This window comes from the organism of the source record quoted next, unplaced genomic scaffold (assembly GCF_019419815.1).
Source record: "Pyrus x bretschneideri cultivar Hongxiangsu unplaced genomic scaffold, Pyrus_bretschneideri_v1 Contig13, whole genome shotgun sequence".
Taxonomy (NCBI): Eukaryota; Viridiplantae; Streptophyta; class Magnoliopsida; order Rosales; family Rosaceae; genus Pyrus; species Pyrus x bretschneideri.
The window spans coordinates 6,605,192-6,621,821 of NW_025999424.1; the positions used below are offsets into that span (position 1 = coordinate 6,605,192).

Here is a 16,630-nt window from a genome sequence, read left to right on the forward strand (position 1 = left end):
TGGGGCCTTAGGTGTTGGCCTTGAGGCTCGCAATCAAAACTAATTGAGTGCTAGGTATGCCACTGCTATCTCAGTATAGCAGATGTAGCAGGGAGTTCGGATCTCCTTGGGCCTTAGGTGTAGGCCTTGAGGCTCGCAATCAAAACTAATTGAGTGCTAGGTATGCCACTGCTATCTCAGTATAGCAGATGTAGCAGGGAGTTCGGATCTCCTTTAAGACATTTAGCCGCTTGCTTGGTTCTTGATTGATTTTAATGATAGCCTATCCATTAAACTAATCAGATCCAGATGCAAATGAGACTCTTAAAGTAGGACAACAGGTGGACATGACTTGAATACATACTGGGGAATGCATTACGTAATATATCTACAAATTTAGAGAACAAACAAAGAGCTTCGGGCAAGATTTCACCTTATATGTTAAGGTTGAACTTGTTGCAGTCCCTTCTCTTTGTGATTACAGGGGTTTGTATGCTAAAAAGGGATGGATGGTAAATAGGTTTACACAAGAGAATCAATATTTCGCCACTAAGGGAGATAACAGAGCTTTAAACTAGAGAGAAAGATAGCTTGTCGCTAAAATGACTGAATGTGGGTTGATTTCAGCTTTTGGGTGCAAATCTGGCTTAAGAGCAGAGTTTGTATGTTTGTTTATTTGATTAGTTGAGTGTCCTTGTCTCTAGGGCCTCTTCCTCCTTTTATAGGCCAATTAGCCCGACTGCTGTGACTTTGTTCTTGCCCGAAAGCATCTAAAGCATAGTGAGTCATCAACTTTTTACTTGTATTGCCACTGAAAATTGTTTTTTGGCTGATTGTGAGTTAGTCTCCATCACTTGTCATTTATATCATAGGCACATAGTCTATGCATTAATGGGGAGGCGCCAATTTGTCTTTCGACCTGGGGCTGGGCTTCGGGCAAATCTTCTTCTAATTGCCATCTCTAGGCTTTCTCACACTTGTAGCCCAATGTTCAAATATTAACTCAAAAACCTGCAATGAGATAGATGGGAATCATGCTGCAGCATTTGTATTTGTACACAAATCCTTTTAGATTTGTCAATGCCATGAATCAATTCTTTACGTCTGTAGAGAATTTATCAGAAACGTTTATGATGTTGTAGGTTGGTTTAATATGCCAAAAAAGCGACCCTAAAAGACGCAAGAGGATGCAAAGCAAAAGGATGCCGGATCACTTCATCCTGAAGGAATCTGGGGGGAAATTCAAGTTGATCAAGCATAATTTTGTGCTTCCATTCTTAAAGAATTTCTCTTTGATTTGATGGTTAAATGTGGATAACTCTGTGTTCCAATCTTTTAAGTGAGAGATGATCACTTTGTAAGTTGTGCATCTTGTGCCTTTCTAAACAAGTTGCATATATACATATATATATGTATGTGTGTATATATATATATATATATCTTAGGAAAGATGCATACATATGTATAGAAATCTTAGGAAAGAAAGGAGAGGAGAAAGGAAAAGGGAATGTCTCTTTCCTCATGCCTTCTGTTTACAACTCCTCTAAACACAAAGGTGAAATTCATTGATATATATAACCACACACACGAGATCTTTTAATCATTTTAACCAATTGCCTATTTATTAATGTCACGAATCAAATTTTTTGTCTCTATAATTTCTATTAGTCTTTGAGCTCTAGTTTCTAACGATATAGTTAGATTTTGCAATAGCCAGCCAAAAGAAAATGCAAAGAGAAATGACACAGGCTGCGTCAGACCAAACCCAAGACAAGGCCCTTGCATGTGATGCAAGCCCTTTAGTTGGGTTACAATACAGTTTATTTATTTGCTTCAAAACCAAAGCAAATTGGTTTAATATTTTGCTTGTGTTGAATTGTAAAATATTCAGTTTGGAATGCAAATCGCTAAGAAATGAGCAACGAAATCAGTATCAACACCGAAGGGCTTCATAATCATTAAATCTACAAAATGAATCCTAAAATTCACAATTGTAAATCATTTCATTCGTAAGAGAAAGAGAAGAGAATCACAAACACCATAACTATTGAATCTAATATATGCATTAACCTAATGTTCTTTTCTTTTTCAAGCTTTCTTTTCCTTTGGTACTGGTGGGGGGAACAAAACCCTAAAAACGAAAGCAGCTACAGTTGCTCCAACAAAGGGGCCAATCCAATAAACCAAGAAAAGCTCCCAACTGTTGTGCCAATTATTTACATACGCCCACCCAAAAGCATTGGCAGGGTTCATGGAAGGTCCTGTGTACCCATTTCCGGCAACCACCAATCCAATCGTCGCGATTGAAAGCATCCATATCTTCACAATTGGATTTCTAGGCCCTCTCAGCATAATCACAAGCAAAGCAAAGCAAAGAACACAAGTCATCACCCCCTCAGCTATAATACCAGTATACAAATCCACTTTCAAAGAAGGCCCTCTAAGCATGTGCTTGTACTTATTTGGCATCACTTGTAAAATTGCCTTGGCGCCACCCACGCTGCCGGCCGCTTGAGCCGGGAACCGAACTGCCATGGAGAGGAGAGAAGTTCCCGGGTTGAGGCCGGCAGCGTAGAAACTGGCGGTGGTGGAGGGGTTGAAGCTGGCACCACCCAAGAGCTTGCCTATCAAGCTGATTGTTAAAATCAGAACTGTGGAAATTATTGTGGTGATGAAAAGACCTGGCAAAGACCTAGCTTGGATGCCAAGAAACGAGGCTATGATGGATGTGAAAACTCCCATGCTGGGTGCACAGAACACCCACATGGAGGTCAAAATTGCATCTCCTGCAGCTGCCTTGATCACCCCCATCTTATCTTTTCTTTTGCAGCTCTGCTCCTACGATTTTTCTGACCTGTATATATTGGTGGCGTCCCACTAATGTGGGAAAACAACATGTGAACTGCAAATCTCAGCCGTCCAATAAACTAGAAAAGCACTTATCAGATTGATTCGATTGGTAGAGCCTTGGAAGAAAGCACTTGTGGGCATCGTTCACCAGCCGTTCTCCTACCACTTGCTTACCTACCAAAAATATTGGAATACACGAGCAAAACGCTAACCTTTTTAAATTACGAGTGAGGTGGCTTTGAAAGCATGTATAAATAATTGACCCATTTGGTTTGGACGTTGACAGAATTGTGTCCGTATGCAGAGAGGATGGGAGTCTTTGATTAAATTGTGCAACCTTATAAAAATATGATGGAATCTTTCCGGGTCGCAAATTTGACCTTATTTTAGTTGAATAAATGGAATCCCACCAAAGTAGAGCAAATTTCAAGTTCGTATTAAATGGCGAAATTTGAATTTTACAAGAAAAAATGATATTAAAGTCGAGTTCCACAAGGAAAAGTTTGAATTTCACACACATTTTTCTCCTTGTACACTTTATTTATTTGTCACTTAATTGTCTTGTAGCTTGTCCAATCTGAAGGGATAAATCAAATCCTTAGAGTTGATGTATTCATTTTAAGTTTGATAAGTAACCAAAACATGGGTTGAAAAAGGTTGTCCCTTGCCTAAAGAGTAGTAGAATCCTAAAGTCTTTGGGCTTCCTAGCAACAATTCCATTCAGCTTGGGCTTCTATATCCATCTCTGACCACTCTATATACTTTTGGCCACCAAGTTTTAAAATTTCTCTGGACTTTTTTTATTTATTTTTTGTTGCCATTTTTATTTTTATTTTTTTATCAAACAATAGATTTGTTAGATTAAATATTATATTAAGGAGCCAATAATGTTCAAACCTACGTCATGATGCAAATGCAACACTCATCTCCAACACTGTAGTAAAGAGCCACTTACTTTTGTCATCTCTTTTTATTTATTTATGTTGGAACGATGGAAGAAAGTGCGTAACCAATAATTGAAAATATGTTTACCCAAAAGAAACTGAAAATATTAATATATAACAAACCAATTATGATGATGCTTTGGTCAAGAAGAAATATTTTTTGATGACGGCTTGGATTTTGTGAGGATACATGACCATGTTTCAGTGAATTGTTTCTTTAAAAAAAAAAAGAAAAACACTTCACTGATGAAGCTTACTTTAATCCAACCATTAAGCTCCATTGGTGTATGGAGACATGTGTCTTGGTAGGTAAAAGATCTTGGTAGGTCATCACACTCAGCTCTTCCACACTGGATTAGAGTTTATGCGGCATCCGCGTCGCACTCGTAGCTCATTGTCGTAAACGTAATTAAAATTGAGAAATTAGATTGAGAAGAAATTGATTTTTTACTGTGAGTTGAAAATTTTGATTTCAATAAATTTGAAGCAAACTCTCACAAAGAACCATAAAACTTGAATCCAATCAACGAGAGTTCAATCATTAAGCTTAATATATGAATCTCATGAATTCGGTAGTGGCCACGACTCGTAAATTAATCGACGGCCTAATTTCTCATAACCTCACCGTATGAATTACTCTAGAAGGTCTGAAACTGCATGTAACAAGGTCCCATAGAACAACCCTACTAAGGCTTGGTTTGGTATTGCTGTGCTTTGAAAAAAAGCTGCTGTGAGAATAATCGGCTGTGCTGTGAGAATAAGCGGCTGTGAAATAAAACTAGCAAAGTGTTTGGTAAACTTTTTTGTAAAAGTGCTTTTGGAAAAAAAAAACAGTATTGTGAACACGAAAGTTTCCTTGAAACAAGAAACAAGAATAACGTGTACAAAATAATATTTTGTGTTTAATGATTTTGGGGTTACGATCTCTCTCAAATTTGGTCCTCTGATTCTATCTTCGTAGGGTGTAGGTTTGTGGATGAGTTATTGATCCAAAGGGCCGTCGGGGCTTGATCTAAGGATGAACAGTTGATGAACGGATGAACACTTTCTTCAAGGGCCGTCGAGGCTTGATCTTGAATAATGGTTGTGTGGATTTCTTTAAGGGCTTTTGGGCTTGATCTTGAAGGTTGATGGATGAGCGGATCTTCAAGGGCTTTTGGGCTTAATCTTGAAGAACGATTGGATGTGTGGATTTGTTGAGGTTGTTGATCCAAAGGGCTGTTGGGGCTTGAGCTTAGGATGAACGGATGATGAATGATGAACGCTTTCTTCAAGGGCCGTTGGGGCTTGATCTTGAATAATGGTTGGGTGGATTTCTTCAAGGGCTTTTGGGCTTGATCTTGAAGGTTGATGGATGAGCGGATCTTCAAGGGCTTTTGGGCTTAATCTTGAAGAACGATTGGATGTGTGGATTTGTTGAGGTTGTTGATCCAAAGGGCCGTTGGGGCTTGAGCTTAGGATGAACGGATGATGAATGATGAACGCTTTCTTCAAGGGCCGTTGGGGCTTGATCTTGAATAATGGTTGGGTGGATTTCTTCAAGGGCTTTTGGGCTTGATCTTGAAGGTTGATGGATAAGTGGATCTTCAAGGGCTTTTGGGCTTAATCTTGAAGAACGATTGGATGTGTGGATTTGTTGAGGTTGTTGATCCAAAGGGCCGTTGGGGCTTGAGCTTAGGATGAACGGATGATGAATGATGAACGCTTTCTTCAAGGGCCGTTGGGGCTTGATCTTGAATAATGGTTGTGTGGATTTCTTCAAGGGCTTTTGGGCTTGATCTTGAAGGTTGATGGATGAGCGGATCTTCAAGGGCTTTTGGGCTTAATCTTGAAGAACGATTGGATGTGTGGATTTGTTGAGGTTGTTGATCCAAAGGGCCGTTGGGGCTTGAGCTTAGGATGAACGGATGAACACTTTCTTCAAGGGCCGTCGGGGCTTGATCTTGAAAGAGGATTTAACGAAGAACGAAGAGAGCTTTCTTGATCCTTCGGAATTCTTGGGAATTTGGATGGTTGGAAGCTTTGGAGTTTCAAAGCTTCAAGGATTTGGGGAATTCCTCTTCTAATTTTGGAGTAGAGAAATGTATTTGTGAATTCCTTGATGCTTGATACCTTGATGGAGAAACCTATTTATAGGCTTTGAGAATGAATCACCACCACAAAAATATTTTTTTCCTTTCCAAGCACCATTGCCTAATTTTCCCACTTAATGCAATATTGAAATTGAAGTGGTGTAACTTATGGCCTAATTTCCCACTTAATACCATTTTAAACTTGAAGTGGTGTAACTTATGGCCTAATTTCCCACTTAACACCATTTTAAACTTGAAGTGGTGTAACTTATGGCCTAATTTCCCACTTAATACCATTTTAAACTTGAAGTGGTGTAACTTATGGCCTAATTTCCCACTTAACACCATTTTAAACTTGAAATGTGTATGCTTTGTCATTGCCCAAATGAGAAAAACTTGCTTTGATCCGTAATGGATTGAAGTGTGCTTGCCTTGTCATTGCCCAACATGAGAAGAAAAACTTGTTTTGATCCTCAATGGATTGAAATGTGCTTGCCTTGTCATTGCCCAAAAATGAGAAGAAAAACTTGTTTAATCCTTCAAGGGTATTTCTTCCTATTTTGTTGAGTCACACGCCATGTGTACAATTTGTACAACACGTGGCGTATGCCATGTATGCCTTGACACGTCAAAACTTTAATGCATTGGTGAACATTTGTTTCACCGAAATTTCGATGTCTACAAATGCCCCCACTTCAAGGCGCGTCGTAGACATGTGCTTGTCACGTGTAGAAGATGCGTTTTGAAGTCCCTTAATGTAGATGTCAACCCAAGGGCCGTTGGGGCTTGATCTTGAATTGGGCTGGAAATTTCTTCAAGGGCCATTGAGGCTTGATCTTAAGTTCGACTGGAAGATTTTCTGGTTTCCTCCAATCGTTGATTTTCCACAGGCTTAGTCTTGAACTGGGCTGGAAATTTCTTCAAGGGCCATTGAGGCTTGATCTTGAGTTCGACTGGAAGATTTTCTGGTTTCCTCCAATCGTTGATTTTCCACAGGCTGAGTCTTGAACTGGGCTGGAGGATTCTTTTGGTCTCCCCCGAAGACGTGAACTTACTCCTTTTATCTGGAGTTGAATTTGATTCAAGGGTGGTGAACACTTGATTTTGAATTGGACTTGTGATTTCTTCAAGGGCCATCGAGGCTTGATCTTGAATTGGGCTGAAGGATTCTTTTGGTTTCCCCCGAAGGTCTGAACTTACTCCTTTTATCTGGAGTTGATTTTGATTCAAGGGTGGAGAACACTTGATTTTGAATCGGGCTTGTGATTTCTTCAAGGGCCATCGAGGTTTGATATTGAATTGGGCTGGAGGATTCTTTTGGTCTCCCCCGAAGGTCTGAACTTACTCCTTTTATCTGGAGTTGATTTTGATTCAAGGGTGGAGAACACTTGATTTTGAATCAGACTTGTGATTTCTTCAAGGGCCATCGAGGCTTGATCTTGAATTGGGCTGGAAATTTCTTCAAGGGCCATTGAGGCTTGATCTTGAGTTCGACTGGAAGATTTTCTGGTTTCCTCCAATCGTTGATTTTCCACAGGCTTAGTCTTGAACTGGGTAGCAGGATTCTTTTGGTCTCCCCCGAAGGTCTGAGCTTACTCCTTTTTTCTGTTTCTTTGTTCAATATCTCCAATTCGTATTGAAGAGGGTTAGAGGATAGCTCAGCATATGCAGTTGTAGCTTGTCTCCACATGCTTCAATGTATCATTTTCACTTGCTTTACTTGCTCCCCTTTGCAGAAGTGGTCCCTTCTCTGGAAGTGTATCAACCGTTGAAGATGACTACTCGAGAGCAACGCTAGGTAAGCAACCAGGGAATAGATTCCAGGTAGTCGGTTCCAGATCGGAAGACTGACTCCAAGTGCCGGCTGATTGCTCTTTTCACTTTGCCATGCGAGTAATAACAAGGACAAAGGAAAGGACATGGAGAAAGCATGATATAAGATACCTTTGCTTTTGAAGAAGCAGCGAATGAATCAGCACATATATTTGTTGTGCTTGTCTCCACATGCTTCGATGTATCATTTTCACTTGCCTTACTTGCTCCCTTTGCAGAAGTGGTATTTCCTTATGCAGGTTTGGCATCTTCTCTTGTAGTATTTGTCTTCTGATACAGGAGTGGAATGCAAACCTTACATTTGAATGGACTATCACTTCTTGGTGGCAGCGCAAGTTTGAGTGGAGGTTCCGACATATTGCTTTCTCTGTCCTTGTCTTGGCAGGTGAGAACAAGGGCAAAGGAAAAGATAGGGAAAAAGCATGATATGAGATACCTTTGCTTTCGCCCTTGATGATATGAGATACTTTTTCTTTTGAAGAAGCAGCGAATGAATCAGCACATATATTTGTTGTGCTTGTCTCCACATGCTTCGATTTACCGTTTCCTCCTGCCTCATCTGTATTCCAGGCATCTGATATCTTCTTTGGGGGTACATCAATAGTTGAAGATGAGTACTTAAGAGCAGGGCTAGGAATGCGCCCTCAGAGGTGAGGAAGAGTTGGGCATTTTTTTTTTCAGGTCTGCCTTGCCATAAAAGATGAAGGTTGACATATATAGGGATTTCCCAATAGCAAGTGGTGGTACTGTTCCTTTACCATTGTCGACAACTGTTGGGTAATTGAACAGTAAGATTCACGCGTTCTCAACTTTGTCAGAAATCTTTGACAAAGTTGCCCGTGATTTCTGCAAAGCTGGGGTTGCATATGAAGGGTGATGACAAATCTGGAAGAGCCCAGCTTTTGAAATTCAGAGAGTGATGACTCTTCGATCCTTGAATAAGCGGCCCAGCTTTTGAGGTTTAGAGGGTGTTACCTCTTTGATTTCTGAACAAACGCTTCTTCGATTTTTGAGCAAGCGTCTCTTCGATTTCTGAATGGCAAACAGTAGTGCGGATGCGGCTTTGTCAGAGATGTTTTGACAAAGTTGAACGCGTTTTCTGAAAAGCCGAGAAAGCGTCGCCTAATTTACGCCTTTTATCTGGCTTTTGAGATTTTGAAGAGTGGTGTCTCTTCCATTTTTGAATCGGTGGTCGTGTCGCCTCTCCTCTTTATAGAGGTATCGATTACCTCCAACATGCACATCTTGAAGGTTGCTCATTCCTGAAAATCATCTCCGGTGTATTTTGTTTTAACAGCCCCTTGAGATTTTTCTCTATCCGACCCTTCTCTTTTAACACCCTTTGAAAAATGGCCAACCCATTTAACATTTGCTTAGATTTGAGTCTCAGCAGTGCGCCACGTCAGGGTAAGGTATGGTGCCCGTCTTTTTTATCTTCTAATGGCCCTCTTACAGGTGAAGACTCCGTGATGACGGATGCAACAACAGCTACGATAGTAGCTAGGAACCTCCTTACTCCCAAAGATAGTAGGCTGCTTTCAGGACGGTCCGATGAGTTGGCCGTTCAAGAGTCCCTCGCTCTCAGTGTTCAGTGTGCGGGCTCTATGTCCAACATGGGCCAACGCCTGCTTGCTCGATCCCGTCAAGTGGAATCATTGATGGCAGAAGTGGAAAATCTTAAGCAAGAGATCAAACAGCTTAAGTATGAGAATAGAAGTTTGCATGTGCTTGCAAATAACTATTCGACGGGCATGAAGAGGAAGCTTGATGAGCTACAAGAATCTGAAGGTCGAATTCAAAGTGACCGTCAAAGGCTTGCGACTTATCTCCAGAGGCACCTTTTTCCTGGGTCATCTAGCGTTCCACCCAGTATTGAGGCCTCGAATGCTCTATCTTCAATGCCTCCCGCTCCGATGCCTTCTGCTCCGATGCCTTCCGCTTCTAGAGTTTTGCCACGTAGTGGGTCTTCACGTGAACAACCTTTGTGAAAGCTTCATCTTTTTTTTTTTTTTTTTGTACGCACTTGTAATTTCTCGGAGATCAATGAACATGCTTTATTTTATCAGTGTATTGTGCTAAATACAGATAAAACTTATACATCACCAAGATGTGTTATTTCCCTTTTTTTTTATTTTTTTTATTTTGATGATGTGACTGTACTTGAAGTTTTGAAGTTTCAAATTGCCTACGTACCCTTGGTTGAGGAGGGATCAAGTCATGACGTAGTTCAAATGAGTGATGGTTTTGATGATGATTTTGCCGTACACAGTATATGCTCTTGCGGGCCAGGAGCGTGATACATGGAAGACTTATGCTGCTTGAACTTGTATTTGTCGCAAAGCTCGTCCACGAGTCGGTTGGAGAACTGCTTTCCGTTGTTAGTGATAATGTAGCAAGGCACCCCATATCGGTGGATGATATGCTCCTTGATGAAACGAACAACAGTTTCCTTTTTTACTTCCCTTAAAGGGATGGCTTCAGCCCACTTGGAGAAGTAATTTGTTGCAGCTAGGATGTAAGCTTCCCCTGCAGATGACTTTGGCGTAATTGGTCCTACAACGTCCAATCCCCATGCGTCGAACGGCCATGAAGCAACTGTAGGGTGTAATGGTTCAGGCGGTTGATGTATGAAGTTGGCGTGGAATTGGCAGGCTTGGCACCTTTTGGCGTGTTCCAGGCAGTCCTTCACCATGCTCGGCCAGTAGTAACCCATTCTTTTAAGCTGGAAATGTAGCTTTGGTCCAGACTGATGTGCCCCACACACACCTGAATGTGCTTCTTCCATGGCTAGATTAACTTCTTCCTCACCTAGGCATCTCAGGAACACTCCTTCAAAAGAGCGTTGATAGAGTGTTCCTTTGTAGTAAAGGAAGTGAGGTGCTCGTCGACGTATTTCGGAACGGTGTCTGAGATCATCTGGAAGCTTTCCGTGCTCTAAGTAGTCGATCAGCGACTGTCTCCACTCTTCAGCATCGACTGGAAGTACTGAGATGACATTTGTATCATCTAGTGACATTTCATTAACGAGCGGAATCACCCATCTTTGGAAAACTGGCACGTCTGCAACTTCATCTTTTCCTAGTGTCATACTCGAGGCTAGATTGGCGAGAGCGTCTGCCATTTGATTTTCCTTTCTTGGCACATGTTCCAGTGTCACAGCTTCGAACTTTTGTAGCAGTTGGGTCGCCAGCCGGAAGTATGGGACGAGATCATCTTTCCTCACCTCATATTCAGTTAAGAGTTGATTGATTATGAGCTTGGAATCGCCATATACCTCAAGAGCTGTGATTTCCATGTTGATCGCCATTTGGAGCCCGATGATCAATGCTTGGTACTCAGCAACATTGTTGGAGCATAGCTCATTCAGTTGGAAGGAGTAAGGTAGTATTTGCCTTTGTGGCGACATGAATACTACTCATGCCCCCGCTCCGTCTGCTCGTGTGGATTCGTCGAAGAACATCGTCCATGTTGGGAAGATGTCGATGTAGAACACCTCCTCGTCAGGCAAGTCGTCTGAGATTTTCCAATCAGCCGGGATTGGATGATCAGCAAGGAGCGTTTGGTGCTGTTTCCAGTTTCAGCTCGTGCAGGCAATGAGCGTTTGGTGCCGTTTGCAGTTTCAGCTCGTGCAGGCAAGGAGCGTTTGGTGCCGTTTGCAGTTTCAGCTCGTGCAGGCAAGGAGCGTTTGGTACCGTTTGCAGTTTCAGTTCGTGCAGGCAAGGAGCGTTTGGTTGCTGTTTGCAGTTTCAGCTCGTGCAGGCAATGAGCGTTTGGTTGTCACCTTTTAGGCTCGTGCGAACGAGGAGCTTTGGTTGTCGCCTTTTAGGCTCGTGCGAACAAGGAGCTTGGTTGTCACCTTTTAGGCTCGTGCGAACGAGGAGCTTTGGTTGTCGCCTTTTAGGCTCGTGCGAACGAGGAGCTTTGGTTGTCGCCTTTTATGCTCATGCGAACGAGGAGCTTTGGTTGTCGCCTTTTAGGCTCGTGCGAACGAGGAGCTTTGGTTGTCGCCTTTTATGCTCATGCGAACGAGGAGCTTTGGTGCCGTTTGCAGTTTCAGCTCGTGCAGGCAATGAGCTTTTGGTTGTCACCTTTTAGGCTCGTGCGAACGAGGAGCTTTGGTTGTAGTTGTGGATTTGTCAAGCGATCTGGAAGAGGCGTTCCTCGCAATCTTCATAGGAATGAGCCTTGACCGAGTAATTGAAGAAGTCTTCTGGGAAGAGGTCGCACATTGTGATGGGGATGGACGATCTTTGTGTCGAAATTTCATTATCTCCAACACTTTCACATTGTTCTGGAGGTTGACAAAAGCTGTTTTGCCCCATTTTCGACTGATAAACTTGTGGACAAGATGGTTGCTGCTTGTCCAATTTCTTCGAAGCGATCTTCGAAAGGCATTCCTCACAATCTTCATAGCAAGGAGCCTTGATCGAGGAATTGAATAAGACTTCGAGGAAGAAAAGATCCCGCATGAACGATCTTTGTGTTGAAATTTTCTTATCTTCAACATTTTCACATTGCTTTGGAGGTTGGCGAAAGCTGCTTTCCCTCCTTTCTGATTGGTGCACTTGTGGAGAAGACATATGTTTCTCGTGCAGTTTCTTCGGAGTGACATGAGTCCATCCTTCAATTTCACTTGACTTGGAGCATGCCCCCAACAGTCGAGGTGAAGACTTTGAGTCGAAAGAGCCAGAAGTGACATCTTTCTTAGGGATTTCATCTTCAGTGTCGTCCTCTTGGGTTTGTTGGCATGAAGATTTGCCAGTGTGGACGATGATGCGCCTCCTTACCTTCAGTGGTCCTTTTGTGTCGACCTCTAGGATTGCTTGGCGCTTCATCCTTGAAGGAATCAAGCTTCGAACGTCGCCTTTTTCTGCTAACCCATCGAACTTTTCTTCCTTTGGTGTTGTCTTCCTCTTTCCAAAAGGCTTCTCATTATCTTCAAATCTTTCCGAAGCTGATCATCGCAGAGGAGAGATAGTTGTGTTGCTTTGTTTCTTAGGCTTTAACAACCTTTCAAAAACAGAGCTTTGGGATGTTGGCGCGTTAAGCCTCTTGAAGACAGAGGTTCGGTCTTGACTACCAATGCGATTAAGCACTGAAATTCTGGAGCTTGAATGGCTCATCCTATCGAAGACCGACGTCCGAGGGGCGGTTTTAGGCTCTTCTTGGTCTTGTTCAATGTTCACGCTGACCTATTGAGCGCTAGTGTTTTTCGCTTTGTTTGAAATCATCACAGGTACATTTGGTGTGAAGCCAAGTCCAGCTTTGTTGTTGTCAACTCCGTAACCATGCTCCTTCAACTTCTTTTGAGTTTTGGTGAGGTCACGATCTTTGTCGTTGACGGTATTTGAAACCTTCTTTCTAAGATTTGAAGAGGAAGCAAAGTCATGCCTAGCCTTTGACATGAGTTCGTAGGCATTTGGGTTGAAGCCTTCTTCGGTCCTCTTAGTTGGAAGAGAGCTTGGTTTCACTATGACACCATGTTGCGCCTCCAGACGGTTGATGAGTCTAGCAGTTTGCAAGTTTTTCTCATCTGCAGTCTTTATCAGCCTTGCAATTGTTTCCTTCATCTGAACCAGCTGTTTTTCAATGGAGGTAGTGCCGATGGTCATGACTTGTTCTTTGTTTGAAGCCATGGAGTGTGCTTGAATATCTTTAACGGAGACAGAGATGAGAGGTAGAGATTGTCCCACCGAGCGTGCCAAATTTGTGAACACGAAAGTTTCCTTGAAACAAGAAACAAGAATAACGTGTACAAAATAATATTTTGTGTTTAATGATTTTGGGGTTACGATCTCTCTCAAATTTGGTCCTCTGATTCTATCTTCGTAGGGTGTAGGTTTGTGGATGAGTTATTGATCCAAAGGGCCGTCGGGGCTTGATCTAAGGATGAACAGTTGATGAACGGATGAACACTTTCTTCAAGGGCCGTCGAGGCTTGATCTTGAATAATGGTTGTGTGGATTTCTTTAAGGGCTTTTGGGCTTGATCTTGAAGGTTGATGGATGAGCGGATCTTCAAGGGCTTTTGGGCTTAATCTTGAAGAACGATTGGATGTGTGGATTTGTTGAGGTTGTTGATCCAAAGGGCCGTTGGGGCTTGAGCTTAGGATGAACGGATGATGAATGATGAACGCTTTCTTCAAGGGCCGTTGGGGCTTGATCTTGAATAATGGTTGGGTGGATTTCTTCAAGGGCTTTTGGGCTTGATCTTGAAGGTTGATGGATGAGCGGATCTTCAAGGGCTTTTGGGCTTAATCTTGAAGAACGATTGGATGTGTGGATTTGTTGAGGTTGTTGATCCAAAGGGCCGTTGGGGCTTGAGCTTAGGATGAACGGATGATGAATGATGAACGCTTTCTTCAAGGGCCGTTGGGGCTTGATCTTGAATAATGGTTGGGTGGATTTCTTCAAGGGCTTTTGGGCTTGATCTTGAAGGTTGATGGATAAGTGGATCTTCAAGGGCTTTTGGGCTTAATCTTGAAGAACGATTGGATGTGTGGATTTGTTGAGGTTGTTGATCCAAAGGGCCGTTGGGGCTTGAGCTTAGGATGAACGGATGATGAATGATGAACGCTTTCTTCAAGGGCCGTTGGGGCTTGATCTTGAATAATGGTTGTGTGGATTTCTTCAAGGGCTTTTGGGCTTGATCTTGAAGGTTGATGGATGAGCGGATCTTCAAGGGCTTTTGGGCTTAATCTTGAAGAACGATTGGATGTGTGGATTTGTTGAGGTTGTTGATCCAAAGGGCCGTTGGGGCTTGAGCTTAGGATGAACGGATGAACACTTTCTTCAAGGGCCGTCGGGGCTTGATCTTGAAAGAGGATTTAACGAAGAACGAAGAGAGCTTTCTTGATCCTTCGGAATTCTTGGGAATTTGGATGGTTGGAAGCTTTGGAGTTTCAAAGCTTCAAGGATTTGGGGAATTCCTCTTCTAATTTTGGAGTAGAGAAATGTATTTGTGAATTCCTTGATGCTTGATACCTTGATGGAGAAACCTATTTATAGGCTTTGAGAATGAATCACCACCACAAAAATATTTTTTTCCTTTCCAAGCACCATTGCCTAATTTTCCCACTTAATGCAATATTGAAATTGAAGTGGTGTAACTTATGGCCTAATTTCCCACTTAATACCATTTTAAACTTGAAGTGGTGTAACTTATGGCCTAATTTCCCACTTAACACCATTTTAAACTTGAAGTGGTGTAACTTATGGCCTAATTTCCCACTTAACACCATTTTAAACTTGAAATGTGTATGCTTTGTCATTGCCCAAATGAGAAAAACTTGCTTTGATCCGTAATGGATTGAAGTGTGCTTGCCTTGTCATTGCCCAACATGAGAAGAAAAACTTGTTTTGATCCTCAATGGATTGAAATGTGCTTGCCTTGTCATTGCCCAAAAATGAGAAGAAAAACTTGTTTAATCCTTCAAGGGTATTTCTTCCTATTTTGTTGAGTCACACGCCATGTGTACAATTTGTACAACACGTGGCGTATGCCATGTATGCCTTGACACGTCAAAACTTTAATGCATTGGTGAACATTTGTTTCACCGAAATTTCGATGTCTACAAGTATCATAGTGTTTGGTAAACTTTTTTGTAAAACAGCTGTGACTGTGTGAAATGACCAAAAAGGGTATATTACTAGATGTGCTATTAATTTAATTTTCTTAACAAATAAAAGTGAATTACTAAATATATTTTATTTTTAGAAGAAAAATATTTATATACTATAAAATGTTTTCATGCTTTACTGACTATCTTTCAGGATAATTTTCATTTAATGAACCAGCAACCAGCAAAGAATGCATGATTTATGCACAAAAGAGATGCAAACAAAAGGGAGATGCAACGATTTATATGATATTATCAACTCCGTCAAGAACAAAGCACAAAACAAGGAACATTTCAGCAAAAGAGGGCTTGTATGCAAATGATTAAACATCTTTCTCTAAAATCTCTATTCCCTTTTTCTTTGGATCCCCTTTTTTCCAACCAGTTCTTATTAGCAAAAGTCTACTTGTTTTCTCTCATCATGAATCTCCCAAGTTTGCACAATTCTGTTTTCCTTTTAATCTTTTAAATTTCTACAAATTCAAAACTATTGGATCCTCAAATTCTCAATCATTCAATGTAATTATGTAACACTTCCACATTAGAGAGCAAAATAACGAAGGGATAAATATTACTCGATTTTGATCCAAACACAATCCAAGAGTCAACAGATCCAAACTTTAAACAAAATTGAAACCCTAACAACATCAACTCTGCGAAAATTTACAGAGCAAAGCGAAAACAAAGCATTCGTGTCATTGAATTACCGATTAAGCTCCGAATCCGAACCCGATCCGAACCAGGACTCAGAACTCAAGCTCCCCCACCAGATCGGTGGAGGTATAGCTTGCCAAACACATGAAGAGCCGTGACGAAGCCTATGAAGCAGAGGCTCATGACGAGGACAACAGTCGGGGTGATCTTCAAGCCAGGAGCGTCGTCCGTGTAGAACCTCAGCATGTTGTTTTCGGCACCTGATCCGCCTCCTCCTCCGCCGATGCTTCCGGAACCGGTGGAGCCTCCGACACGACGGCGACGCATTCCAGCCGTCGCGGCGGCCGAGCCCCGCGGAGCCATGACGCCGGGGCGCGCAGTCGCAGAGGACGACGACGACGCTTGGGTTATTCATATTTCATTAAACTTGTACACTGTTCACCCGTGTGTGGGTGAAAATAAGCTGCTTTTGGAAGCTGCAAATTGAAGCTTCTTGTCATCTCCTGGTTTAGGGCTTTTTTTCACCCTCAACTTTGAAACAAAGCTGTTTTTCAAAGTTTACCAAACACCAAAAATTTTCATAGCTTTTTTTCATAGTAGTTTTTTTTTTAATCACCTCAATCCCAAACAGGCCCTAAGACTCTCTCATCTTGACGAGGATCCTTTCCGGATTTCTTTGT

At 41.9% G+C, this 16,630-nt stretch overlaps 1 protein-coding gene across 1 annotated transcript; it reads right to left on the bottom strand.

Moving 5' to 3' along the window:
- Positions 1 to 1,906: 1,906 nt before the first annotated feature.
- LOC103944545 (aquaporin SIP1-1-like) lies at positions 1,907 to 2,843 on the bottom strand. The gene has a single exon (XM_009355015.3). The coding sequence runs from the start codon at positions 2,788 to 2,790 to the stop codon at positions 2,068 to 2,070; it is 723 nt and encodes a 240-aa protein (XP_009353290.2). The 5' UTR covers positions 2,791 to 2,843; the 3' UTR covers positions 1,907 to 2,067.
- Between the last annotated feature and the right edge of the window lie 13,787 nt (positions 2,844 to 16,630).

Bases quoted from the DNA above. Each gene is read 5' to 3' on its own strand.
- LOC103944545 (XM_009355015.3), bottom strand. From the start codon at position 2,790: ATGGGGGTGATCAAGGCAGCTGCAGGAGATGCAATTTTGACCTCCATG.